Source organism: Camelina sativa, chromosome 6 (assembly GCF_000633955.1).
Source record: "Camelina sativa cultivar DH55 chromosome 6, Cs, whole genome shotgun sequence".
Taxonomy (NCBI): domain Eukaryota; kingdom Viridiplantae; phylum Streptophyta; class Magnoliopsida; order Brassicales; family Brassicaceae; genus Camelina; species Camelina sativa.
In genome coordinates, this window is record NC_025690.1 from 18,835,079 (window position 1) to 18,848,242 (window position 13,164).

Consider the following 13,164-nt stretch of genomic DNA (forward strand, 5'->3'; position numbering starts at 1 on the left):
AAAGCGACCAAACATGATCAAAGGCAAAGATTAAGTTAGTATTGTCTTAACTCTTAACACGATTACAGCGAACTAACTTACACAAGAAGAAACTCTTTTGAGCCTAACATGCCTTTAACATATTGTATTCCTTCTTGGTTTTTTTTTCTAATCTTAACTAAGTAGTATTGTTTTGTTTGTGCTCCCATGTTTTTTTTAAAGCCTGTTCACATAGAAAAGAGAGTAAAAGAAAGACGAATGAATGAGAGAGCTTTTGTTATCCTAAAAGGTTTGGAGTTGTAAATTATCTTACAAGGAAAAGTTAGAGAAAAAGAAAGGAAAAGGGGACAGAGGTGACAAGATTACACGAGAGATGTGTATATATCCACTTAAATCTTTTCAACAAATGTAAAAAGCGTTAAGAGTTATCAAAAATAAATTAATAAAGATTCAGTTTGAGTCCAAGCCAATGTCTGTGTGCCTCTCTGAGATATGAGAGATCAATTCAATAAACGTAATTTGTATGATAGATCAAGACAAATGATGTATGCATTTACAGTCAATATTTTTTAGTCTTTAACAAGAACAAACAAAACATTTAAAAAAAAAACAAACTTAAAAAAATGAGTACTGTATATGCAATTCAGGTGAAGTTGGGTTTGTAATAGTACTTCAAAAACCTGATTAAAATTTGATTTTAAAACCTGTTTGGTACAAAATGCAGCTTTGACTTTCCAAGGCAAATACTCTCTTTACCAATACGGTTATACCACAACATATTGGAACGATGAAAGCACCAAAACAGAGAGACAATTCTATCAGCAAAGGGTATGAGATTTCGAATGGCACACAGAAAGAAACTTGCAATCACTCTTTTATATATCACTTCAAGTATCGATCTTGAGTAGAGAATTGAGTGAAGTGCTGTTGAATCGCTGAGCAAAGCCGCGAATGACAAGCACTATAACATCACGGAGATGGCGCGAATGTACGACCATGTCTACTTCATTTTCACTATCCACAACAATCCTTAGCCTTCTCTGATCATTACGAAATGTCTCTACCTGTTTTGATGCAAAATGATATATTTTTTAAGACAATTTTTTGAAGACTTAACAGTGAATGTGGTCACAATCAGAAACACTTACATGGAAAGGAGGAACATAGCTTCCACGAGCTTCAGTAGTTGCAAAAGACGTCTTTGAACCTGGTTTCACAACCTTTATTCTCTTCCTGTTCATTTCAAGCATTCGTCTTTCGAGATTTCCCTCTCCCAAAATCTATATCATTACCGTTTCACCCTTTTAGAAATCCCAATTAGATGAACAAAGAATCAACTGTAACACTCTAAATTATGAACTACATACCTTTTTTGGATAAGGGTCCTTGTCGCACAACACCTGATTCCAAAAGATCATAAGAAGGAAACGAATAAATTAGGAAAATAAATTTTATCATATCTTGCTATAACAAAATAAAGAACATAAAGGAAAGTGAAGCCAAAAAACCAAAACAGAGTTAATCTTACCTCAAACTTCACTACCCCAGTTTCTAATTTCTGCTTCACTTCCTTATAAAGATCAAGTTCTGCAAATTCATCATTACCGTGAATACCATTGAAACAAAAAAAAGGTGGAAGATGCAACAGCGATCCTCACGTATGCAAAGTTAAGGTCATATTTAAAGACATGGTGACTATAGTTAGTACATTCACATAACAACAAACAACGACGAGAATATTCATGACAATGATGATTATGATTATGGAAGAACTTACCAACAGCAACAGGCTCTGTAGATGCAGAAACTGGATGGCCTTCGACACCATCTTCACGTATGGGTGTATATACAACGACCAGTCTGTATCCAACATCATCTACATTAGCTTCATACATCCTTCCTGTCTCACCTACAAAATTAAACGAAATGAATCAAATCCCTGCATGAAAATGGTTGAAACTGTTTTCCAGGTACTTTGATACATGAGATCCATGAATTGAGACTCTTACAAGAAATGCTAGCAATACTAGTATTCATGAAGGAAATAACAATGTGATCCAGTTTTGTCTACCTGGAATTGAGATGAGATCAGGGCTTCCAACCATTGATCTAAGCCATTGGATTTTACTCTTTCCCTCTGTACCACCAAAATAATTGCCTCGAACAGCATATAAGTTAGTATGAAATCCTTGTCCTTCAATCTCTAGCTTCTCTATCCTAGGAAAACCTGAAGTAGACAGTAAGTTGGTCACATCTTAACCTTGTCAGAGATATTGGTAAACAAGATGCAATGGTAACTGGAATGCATACAAACCTGGTGCTATTGGATCAGTCTCGGCATATGCTAGTTCACTAGACCTACCAAACACATCATGTACAACACATTCACATTTAAGACATCTGCCAATATCCTCAAACTGCACCTTGTATGAACACGAAATATCTGAAGAGAGAGCCTCATACGATATCTTATCCCCTGATTCCAGTGAGCGGAACCTGCACAACCCTTGTTATGTGAGAATAAATCATAAACAATTTCTGAGAAGATTTTTCAGGCATCATTTATTTTTTTTTAAGCTAATTATAGTTGAAAAGCAAGTTGCCAAAAAAAGAAAGCAAATTGGCCAAGGATATCAGATACAAAGTTCAACACATGAAAACAACGTTTTCTATACAATTGGCATCAAGCCAAAATCTGAAACATGTTACCCTGAATCTAAAAATATCAATAGTACCAGTAAATCTCAAAATGTCTCATGCAAATATTTAGCCAGGGATTAAAGGTCAGCTGAGAGCAATATACCATTCGTATTGAATATCTCTTTTGTACTTGCTCCAAACAAGTTGTTGAATTTCAGTCTTTGGGATCACTTGGACGGCTGTGAGGACGTCACCCTGTACAGCCTTTCCAGTGAAAGCAAGCATTTCTACTTTTGGAACCTCTGTATTTGTGATCAAGAGTGTTAACATTGTGTTGCAAAGAGAACCCACAAAGAAAACTGGAAACAAAGAAGGAAAACATAACACAACAACAAAATGAAAACCTGGGAGGATAATTTCAGTTGGCTCAGACATCTTTAGCTCTCCCACAACAGAATCTGAACGAACTGGTGTGTACCTGCAAAATAAGTTGAAAAAGTACTGAGATTCAAGTTCGCATACAAAATTCAAAAACGATCATGGAGCTAGGGATCACTATCAGTACTTCGAAAACAAGAGAAATTAAAATCTACGAATTGGTTCCATTATTACCATTGCCAGTTATTTTGAAAAATTTAAGGGTTCAGACACGTTAACACAGTTTCTTTCACGAATGGAAGATGAAACTAAATCATTCAAAAGTGTAAATCAAAACAGCCATCTGAAGTAATAATCAAAGCTGCAAGAAGAAATGGCTTAGAAACATACCCGAACAAAATCCGGCAATTATAGTCTGACTCAGTCACCTCATACGTTTTGGAGTTAGCCCCATCGATAAGATCAACGGTTCCATTATTATCTCTGTACCAACTGAATACACTTGCACCTTCATGGCCACCAAAGTACTCTCCTTCTCCAGAATAAGCATCCGAAAAGAGTTTCTTCACACGAACATTAGATACCTCTGGATCAGCTGCAACACCATTCACTTTATTCCGTCAGAAACATATATTTTTACGGATCAGCTCTATGGAATAAAAAGATTGGCAAAAATGAAAGTTGGTACTTAAGGAAAAGCTTATATCATGAAAGTAATAATTGCATAACAAACTAGATTGTTGTTGACAACGAATATTCAGGTATTGGTAACTAAAATATTCTATCTGATTAGGGGAAAAATAGGAATGATAACAAAAAGTGACAGTATCTGCACCTGGGGCAACAGAAGAGTTTGTTATTGAAACAACTGGCTTTCCACTTCTCCCATCTACGCGAGTAGGAATCCAGTACAAGACTAGATAAGCCCCCACATCTTCAAGTGATGGAGTATATTTTCTGCACGAGAAACAGATCATTCATACTTATCGAAACACACAAACTATGAAAGAGAATTTGAATGCTGTTGGGAAATTTATGGCTCTTACAGCGTTCTACAACAAGCAACAACCTCTTCACCGGCATAGGATATTTCCGTGAGTGCAGATCCATGCAACTTGACCTTAGTTCTATACCAGATGTACTCGCCAACACCTTCATGACCCCCAAAGTAAGTTTTACGAGGCACAATCTCTTGTTTCTCACAGCAGTCAGGAACTAAAAGCTCCAACCCCAAAGGATTTGCTGTTTACAAAGGAAAAATTGAAGGATCCAAGATAAGTAAATTTAGAAACTAGTGTATAAACTCAAGATACAGGGTATTCTTTAGCTTAAATGGACATTCTGCAGAAACTAAGTACGGGATTGACATTCTTTCAACTCTGGAAAGACAGCTCACCTGGAGCAATGCCATCAGACCTGATACTCCTTGGACTCCCTTCTATTCCATCTTCACGGACAGGAGCGTAGATAAGTTCAATGCTTTCCCCGACATCATCCAGTGACAAATCCAAAAACTCTGTTCAGGGATCATAATGATTAATCTGAAGCAGATTTTTTAAGGGGACAGCAAGGAATCTGAACAGAAAGGTATAAAATGGATAAAAACTTACCATCACTACTCAATATTTCCTTAACACCATTACTTTTCACCCTAACCCATTGAAGATAGCAGTTTCCCTTTATCCTGCGTTGCAAATGTCAATTTAGTTGCAGAGTTTTCCATCTACCAATCAAATAAATCTCAAGCAACTTTATAAAGTGTACCCTCCAGTATATGAAGCAACAAAGCTCAAGCGTTGCCCTTCAATCATTGATCCAAGAAACTCTAGTGACTGACAATTTGGATGGCCTGCAGAGAAATCAATTAAAAGATAAAATATCTTACTTACACTGCTCGTTCATGGAAATTAGTACCACTTTAGATACTGCGAAGCTTGGAAAAAGGGAAGAGAGAATTATACCAGCTACAATTGGTCCAGCTAGTTCAGAAATAACCGTGGGTCCACGAGCCCAGTCATTTCTCACGGGTTCATAAGAAACCGAAATGAAGAAACCAATATCATCTACTGACAGCAGATAAGAAGAAGTAGTAGCACTCCTTATTTCGCATGGAGTACCATCTGAATTAGTCTGCAAGAAAATTCATATCTTTCAAAACAACTGAAGGCATTCCAATTCCATGCAGATTTATCAACAATAAAAGGAACAAAAGTGTTGCTTTTGTGTTCTCAAATATTGAAATAATACACATAGGTCTATGAGATGCATATAGAAACCTACCAAAAAATAAGACCAGTCTTCTCAATATCATAATTTTGAAAATTTGGTAAATTTGAAGTTTAATACCCGGAACCACCGGAAAACTGATGCTCCTTCTTCACCACCCCAATATTCTCTTTCTGCAGATAGCGTTGTTCCTTCAACAGTAGTTCCAACAACATGAAGAGATACCGCTCTTGGATTTCCTAATGACCAGCAAAACCACATAGAATAAGCAAAATTTTATGGCTAAAGTTGCTGTGCAATAAACAGTGAAATATTAGTAGGAAGATAAAGGATAAAAAAGAATTCATGTTTATGTTGGTTGCATGTTTACTCTACATAATCTGTGATTCTCAGTATTTAGTTATTTGTAGGATTTACGCATCTAGATCATACTCTACTCGCATTCGAAAAGTTTACTAAACTAGTTTTTCCATGATCATCTTATAACATGGAAACAACAAGACAATGCATTACCTGGTCGAACACGTTCCTGGCACATGCAAGTTCTTGCCTCACCCACAATACCGTCATCCCTTACAGGAATACATTGAAATGAAATGAATTTACCAATAGCTTCTTTAGTAGTCGTATACTGAAGAAGCCCCGAGGCTTTAGGTATCAATGTACCCGGGAGATCATTTTCAGCCTGCGTTCGAAGGAGTGAGCAATCAGATGCGATCAAGTTTCCTGAAGGCTGAAGCCCACAGTCAAAAAAATTTTAACAACTAATAATTTACTTCAAATATAGTTTTTTCTTTTCTTTCTTGAATTATAGTTTCATCTAAAAAAAAAAAAAAAAAAAAAAAANAAACACGATACCATGCATAGAAGAACAAGAAGAACATACCTTATGATAATGCCATTCGTATTTGCTTTCACCTTCATGCCCTCCTATGTATCCATATGATGCTGTCAATATTCCACCCTCGATATTGTCTCCGGTAATTGACAAGAAATTTAAGCTAGGGGGAAGGGCTGCCAGTTGTTAAAATCAAAATAATTAGCACTGAATCAGTATAGGTACAAAAACATGGCCATTCCAAATCAAAGACAATAAAATTGATCACCTAAAGACAAAACCAGAGCAGGTCAATAGTTGGAACTAGATAGGTATGATTAAATGTCGAGAGAAAATCATTCAGGAACTGGGATAAATGTATGAATTGAATGCGGCAAGAGTAAAATATAGTCATCACTCGTGAATAAAAATAAATCAACAATCTAATAAACTCAAACTCAATGATAGTAACCAATAAAAATATTCCACACAGCAAATTGAGACAATTTTTCTGGGAGATGTCTATTGTACAGTTATCCCCTTTCACAGCTCATTTGACTTCCATTGATTCTACAACCTTTTCTCATGCTTATCAACTTACTGCACAGTAATGAAATCAAAAGGAAATATGTGTACGTAACAAAAAGAAGATTACAGCAAAAACCACAACACAAAATACCCAAAACAAGGAGAGCATTCAGAACATCTTTTAGCATGCCAGGAAGAATATGGATATATCGTAGGACCACGAGAAGTAGAACTTTTTCGGGTTTATAAGATACGCCACATCAAAGAATGTAGATGCAAGAGTAAATATATTTATATGATTTAACTTACTCTCAACTGCTCTTTCAGATAGTACATATACTGATTCACCGCATTCACCATCAGATGTCATTGGAGTATACTTCGCAACTATGTAATAGCCCACTGCCCCCAAGGGTATACGAAATGACTGAGGAAAAAACGTTGAGATGGAACATTAAAAAATGTCTTACAAAACTTTTCTGATGAGTATTATGCATTAGCCTACCTTTGCCACTTTTGATGTGCTCAATTCTTCAAGAGAATTGCCTCCTTCCAGGATAGAACAACTTGATTTGAACCATTGCACTTTGCTTGAACCTTCAGTTCCTCCAGTAACAGTACCTGTTACAGTGACCTTACTATTCTCCCTCAAGTCACCAACTATCCTAGCATCCGTTACTTTTGGGGGTGCTGTAGTTTCAGTAAAAAAAAACAAAAAAAAACAAAATGAGCGAAAAAGGATGAGAAACAGTCCAGACAATCCGAACAGGCAGTTCTAATGAATGAATTATAATAACAAATTATCAGCGCTATCACCAACATATAGCACATTTCATGCCCAATAACGAGCACTAATAGACGCTAGTTCACAACAGTCAATTGTTAAAGCAAGAAGAATCCAAGCGAAATGAATCAGTATCCTTGGGAAACATCTTCATCCATAAAAAAAGAAATCTACCTGGCTTGACAACAGTGGATAAAGTTGACACAGATTTCCCCTCTAGCCCTGAAATATTCTAGAATACGTCAGAATTCTCTACGGCCTAACCCTCTATAATTTGAGGCTTTTCTCTAAGTAAGAACCTGAGGGAAAAGAAACGGAAAGAAAACAAACCCTCAAAATTTGCAGGTATGTACACAAAAGTGACATGTGTGCCAACATCTTCCTGTGTCAATGTATACTCAGATGTTCCAGCCGATATCAACAAGAGTTCTCTGTAATAAAACCTACCTTAGCAAGAGTGGTACAATTTTGAAACTGGCATAGGAACTTGTAGAATGCTTTAAGCAAAAAATTATCAAGAACAATGATAAATGAAGTCGACATACTGTAGTGAACACATTCAGACATTCATATTTGAAACTGATGGGCAAAAAATAAATATCTACATGCATAGTTACCCTGTTTCCTTGTTCTTTCGCAACCATTCGAACTTGCTAGGACCTTCCTTGCCACCAAAATAATCTCCAATCCCCTTTAGAACGCAGCCTTCAACAGCATCTCCAGTAATTCGAACATTACTTACAGATGGAGGAGCTGCCACCAGGATTTAAAGTTAGTACCCTCAGATCCAGGAAATTTAAAAGACTGTGGCATTAGTCATTTAAAAGATGACAATTAATGAAATATACAAATAACAACCACTATACTACATCAGTTTTAGCATGCAAGTGAATCAATCTGGAAACAGTAAGGCTGGAATATACCCTAATCCATAGATAAATAAGATTATTGCATGCAGAAATAGCTACGGACTACGGTGAAGAATTCAGCAATGATGCAACCCTAGAGACCTTTAACCGTTAGTCAACAAGATGAAAGCAAAGCAACACATATTATGCGAAGGTTGTGACAAAGGAAAAAGACACTATCTATGTAGAAGCTTTTTCTTCCACCTGCTTTTACAAACTCTGTGTACTTGTACTGAGGCTCTCCTCTTGCGCCTCCTTCTGTCACTGGTGTGTACATGAAAACCATACTTGATCCCACATCGTCTAAAGATAACCTATATTCCACATCTTCAGCTCCATCGATCACCACAGGGCTCCCGTTCCACTTTCTCCTCAGCCAACTGGTTAAACATGAAAAGAAATCACACCTATATGGTTACTAATCATAATTTTTTCAAGAAATTGGAATACACAAAACTAGAAGCTGGATACAACAAAAAAAGAAAGCAGTAAACATGATCAACCTGGTAATACACTTTCCGGGTGTCCCACCACACCATGCGACCACTGCTTGACCCTTGATAATATTTCCCTCAACTAGTTCCCCGTGTAGTTCAAGGTTCACAACTTTTGGTATTCCCTTTCCTGCACAGCACTTCAATGTTAAATTCTAGAGGACACCAGTTGATGGAAAACGTCCATATGGCCTATTGTATAACTAAAGAAGAATACCTCGCTGAACTGGTGAAGATATGGCAAATATGGATGGATATTCAGTCTCTCCCATAACAGGAGTACATTCTATCTTTAGAATTTTACCAATGTCTCCACGTTTTGGCCAATAGACCTATTGTAAATTAGAAAAAGAATAAGAAACAGATACTTTAAACACACATAAAAAAGAAAGTATGACAAGGTAAATTACCTCCTTGGTTGCATCAAGAATAGGAACGAAATTAGAAAGAGATCTGTCCGCGGCAAACCATTGAAATTTCAGGGCTAATTCGTGATCTGTAGCAGTAGGACTTTCCTGAACAAGACCAAAGTGACATTGACAGGGAGCTTCTTCGGAAGGCCGGTCAACATATGCTTCTTTAACAAGATAACCAGAAGGTAATGTGTCCTTCCACCTCTCAACTAAGAAGCGGAATGTCGACTCTGTTCACAAGAAGTTGTATAAATATAATTATTAAAAAAGTTATTAGATACAAATATGGAACTTGGGAGTTGAGTCAGTGGCACATAAAATCAACTAGCAATTACGTAAATAGAAACAAACACCTTATTTAAGAAACCTCGTAAACAATGGAAGAAATGAGAATGCCGATTTATTTAAACCAACCATCCAAGTGTGACCATTGGTAACGAACAAAAATCAAGGTAGAGGAACATCAAGCCACAATGAAAGACTATGAAATTCTGAGATGTGAGAAGTGATTTTATACCTCCTGCCAGATCAGACTTGCAGAACTCCCAACCTTCTCTGAGGCAGAGGGCTGTTTGTGGAGGATAACGCTTTGCAATTGCCACTTCCTCACGAGAGAGATCTACAGAAAAAATTTAAGCTTATCATGGACCACAGTGACTTAGATAAAAGCCTAGGTACATCCCAAGAAAGAGCTTCTGAATACTTCTAATGTATTAGTAATTCACTTCATTCCTAGATGTAACGTCGCAACAGCTCCTACCTTTTCTTAAATGCTATTGGCTAGACTTCACCGTCAGAATAATAATTACTTGGAAGTCCATATGATGAGTGAAAATTTAGATATGCTAATCATCTTTCTAATGAACCAATCAGCCAAAAGTAAACTACAGCACTTAGTTCTACGAGGTCTACAAAAGAGTACCTCGGTCATTGAATTTCTTCAAGGTAGGACCTATGAGTAGTATAGATGCCGCTTCCAAATGAGAAATCTTCAGCAATGGATTTTCCTCAACTCGCAGATGCTGTAAAGGGAAACACACAAAATAATATTACAAACTACATTTTTTGTATTTTGAATTGAATAAATGGAACGCCATTTCTGTATTAAAAGGGTCAAATTCCGTTATCCAAAAAATCAGTACTCAAACTGAACCATTGGTTCAGAGGAGAAAATGATGGTTTTTCAATCTTTTATACTAGGTATTGTGTGCCATTGATGTGTTACTAAAAAAGCAGTGCATGCGGCCAACTAATCAGCCAAATTAAGAAAATGGGAGAAGCAAAATATATATTTGGGAACATAAAGATTGAACCTCAAGAACTGGTAGATATGGGAAGTCCTTCAGAGTTGTTATCTTGTTCTTACTTGCTGCTAGTACCTGAGAAAAAATATCTTTATGAGATATCTAAAAACTATGATTCCAAATAATGTACTGTACACAACCTCAATTCTAAAACAGAAAATGTACCTGAAGCCGGGGCTGGCTTGCCATGGCAAGTGATTTTAATTTATTTTGAGCAACCGAGAGAAACTAGCATGGGAACAAGAAAGGTAATAGTCGGAAAAAGTCAGGGGTAATCTACGAGAGAGATATGAGAAATAAAACTTGATAGCAATCATTTGGCACATAATTGGAACAAGAGGCTATGATGCTCACCTCTAGGTTAGGAAGTTGAGGAAGACTAGCAAGTGAAGTTATCTGATTTCCAGCAAGATAAAGTTGCTGCCAAGTAATATAAGATAGAAATTCTCATCAGATATCACTCGTGAAGGGAAGAACCAAGGACAGAATGGGAAAAAAAAAAGAAACCTGCAGCATTTTGCAATTCTCAAGTGGTTCAAATCCAGGCCCGTTGAAATCATTAAAACTCAAATCGAGAACCTGAGATTAACATACGAAACCAGATCACAGCTGGTGTGAGCATATATTTGTTGAAAACCGAGAACCCTGAGGAAACGAATTTACTGACCTTGACTCGATTCAATATCTCAATACCTTCCAGCGCAGATAGAAGATTGTCTCTAAGATAGACAAACTGGTAAGAAACAAATTCGAGTAAAATAAAATAAGTTGATTGAATGATGTACAAACTTCTAATATCAGGAACTCACTAAGAAAATTCAAGTTCTGCCATGTGGAATATAAATAACTACAACTCCCTACTTGTATTCAAATCCAAGATTGGCATATCTACATGAACATCACTGCAGCAAAGCGTTTACCTCTAAGTTTGGCGACAAGTGTAGCCCACCAGAGGTTAAACTGCGAATCCTGTGACCTCTGAGATCCAATCTCTTAAACAATTACAGACATCCATTAATCAATAACCACACAAAAGAAAGGAAGGATTAAAGAAGCTGTTTGTATGAAAATCTAGCAAGTACAAAGAGGAAAGTGAATTCATACCATATCATCGCCAGCTTTAACCTCCACCTTGGGAAGAATGATGAGCCGTGAATCGCGGCTATCAGGAGTTGCTGTTTTCTTACGTCCAGAGAAGTTGGAACTCCGGTCTAGAGGAGTTGACAGTGTCTTTGATCTTATACCGCCAGAAACAGAAGGCGATGTTCCAGCTGAGGGAGAAGAATTTCTAGAAACTGTCCTCCCACTTGTAAGTGTAGAATTTGCTCTTCCACTAGTGGTCCTGCTGCCACTACTGTCAAGCGATGAAGATGGAGCTCTTTTTGAAGACACAGAGACACTCATGGCTGGTCTAGAAGGAGACTCTGGCTTACTTAAACTAAACCCAGTAGACTTTGTTGAACTCCGAGTAGATACAGTCTTGGCAGAAAGGGTAGACGCAGAGCTCCTCCTCAAATCTGGAAGTGACCGCCTTACAAGATCACCACGTGAGGCAGTAGTAGTAGTATTCACTTGTTTAGGCAAAACCTTAGATGCACCAACAGTTACTCCTCCAGTGCTATTTCTCCTGATTGTGACAGGCGTAGAACCCGAGACCCTAAGAGAAGAAGACGCGGTTGGCTTGATCAAATTCGAACTAATGATGACTGGTTTCTTTTTAGTAGCAGCAGCAGCAGGTCGACTTGACACTGCAGAAACAATCTCCGGACTTTTGCTTCCATTAGCAGTAGTTGCTGCATGGTCCTTTAGAGTTGTTTCAACAGTTTCTTCCTCAGCCTTAGCTGCTACTTCCTCCATTGACTGAGAGTGTTTGTGAAATCAATCCAAACTTAAAATAGCAAAAACAAAAGAAAAACCTGGAAAAATGAAGAAGAGACTGCTGCATGATCAATCAAATCATTATAAACAAATAAAGAAAACTTTATTCATAACACCAAAATCTCTCAAAACTTAATTGATAAAAGAGACATTCAAATGACCAAATGGCCCACGCACATTGACATTGTTGTTGTGGAATCAAACGCACGCGGATGGATGAATACAATTACTCTCTTACTTTATTGGGTCCTCTCTCTCTCTCTCGTAGCAGCACAGGATTATTATTTATTAAATAAAATTAAGTACAGAGGACTCTTAGTAGATTGTCTCCATTCAAGAACAAAGACAAACGTTACAGTTTCTGGCTTCTTTCAGCTACAACACTGTCGGTTACCTTCTACAAATTTTTTAGTCATTTTTCGTGAACAAACCAATCCATAAAAAAAAAGCAACATTTCTAAATTGAAAAAAAAAAAAACAAAAATTGAAACATTTTTGTGATGAGAAATTGAGAACAGTAGAAGAAACTACAGAAAGTTAATTATTAAAAAAAAAAAAAAAAATCGAATAAGAGGGAGAAAAAAAAAACTTACAGAACTAAAAAAGAAGTCAAGAGTTAGCAGTAAAATCAGAAACCCATTATAACCGTTCCGCAACAACTCAGGCGAGAATCCCGGCGACGATTCCGGCCGTCGGGAACGTTTTTAAAACAGAGCAAACACGGCGGGAACAGATAAAATGTAGATCCAGTTGAAGCAGAGAATCGAAACTAGAGATTATTTCATTTGTTGTTAGCTTTTTTTTTTTTTTTTTTG

At 37.0% G+C, this 13,164-nt stretch overlaps 1 protein-coding gene across 3 annotated transcripts; it reads right to left on the bottom strand.

Annotated features, from left to right (window-relative positions):
* LOC104792224 (187-kDa microtubule-associated protein AIR9-like) lies at positions 580–13,158 on the bottom strand. Of its 3 annotated transcripts, none has more exons than XM_010518319.2 (38): positions 12,943–13,158; positions 11,576–12,387; positions 11,392–11,463; positions 11,139–11,204; positions 10,979–11,050; positions 10,826–10,891; positions 10,637–10,699; positions 10,481–10,546; positions 10,090–10,189; positions 9,685–9,786; positions 9,165–9,397; positions 8,972–9,086; positions 8,764–8,884; positions 8,465–8,640; positions 7,970–8,105; positions 7,683–7,783; positions 7,527–7,574; positions 7,074–7,258; positions 6,878–6,995; positions 6,110–6,237; positions 5,737–5,908; positions 5,344–5,462; positions 4,959–5,127; positions 4,762–4,846; positions 4,608–4,681; positions 4,394–4,513; positions 4,044–4,239; positions 3,833–3,954; positions 3,388–3,592; positions 3,024–3,097; positions 2,783–2,921; positions 2,294–2,475; positions 2,051–2,206; positions 1,757–1,888; positions 1,508–1,566; positions 1,347–1,379; positions 1,128–1,259; positions 580–1,043 (listed from the first exon to the last, which is right to left on the bottom strand). In XM_010518319.2, exons 2-38 carry the CDS (start codon positions 12,326–12,328, stop codon positions 867–869), a joined length of 5,067 nt encoding a protein of 1,688 aa, XP_010516621.1. In that variant the 5' UTR covers positions 12,329–12,387; positions 12,943–13,158; the 3' UTR covers positions 580–866. The 3 variants fall into 3 exon arrangements, with proteins under 3 accessions (XP_010516621.1, XP_010516623.1, XP_010516622.1); XM_010518321.2 differs by having other exon boundaries at positions 865–1,043; positions 11,576–12,331; XM_010518320.2 differs by lacking the exon at positions 12,943–13,158 and adding an exon at positions 12,527–12,746 and having other exon boundaries at positions 865–1,043.

What these genes read in the sequence shown, in the direction of transcription:
- LOC104792224 (XM_010518319.2), bottom strand. Translation starts at nt 12,328, where the DNA reads ATGGAGGAAGTAGCAGCTAAGGCTGAGGAAGAAACTGTTGAAACAACT. An exon ending in CACAGAGTTTGTAAAAGCAG is followed by an intron (nt 8,106 to 8,464) that starts GTGGAAGAAAAA and finishes TCCTGGTGGCAG; the next exon opens with CTCCTCCATCTGTAAGTAAT. An exon ending in GTTGCTTCATATACTGGAGG is followed by an intron (nt 4,682 to 4,761) that starts GTACACTTTATA and finishes TTTGCAACGCAG; the next exon opens with GATAAAGGGAAACTGCTATC.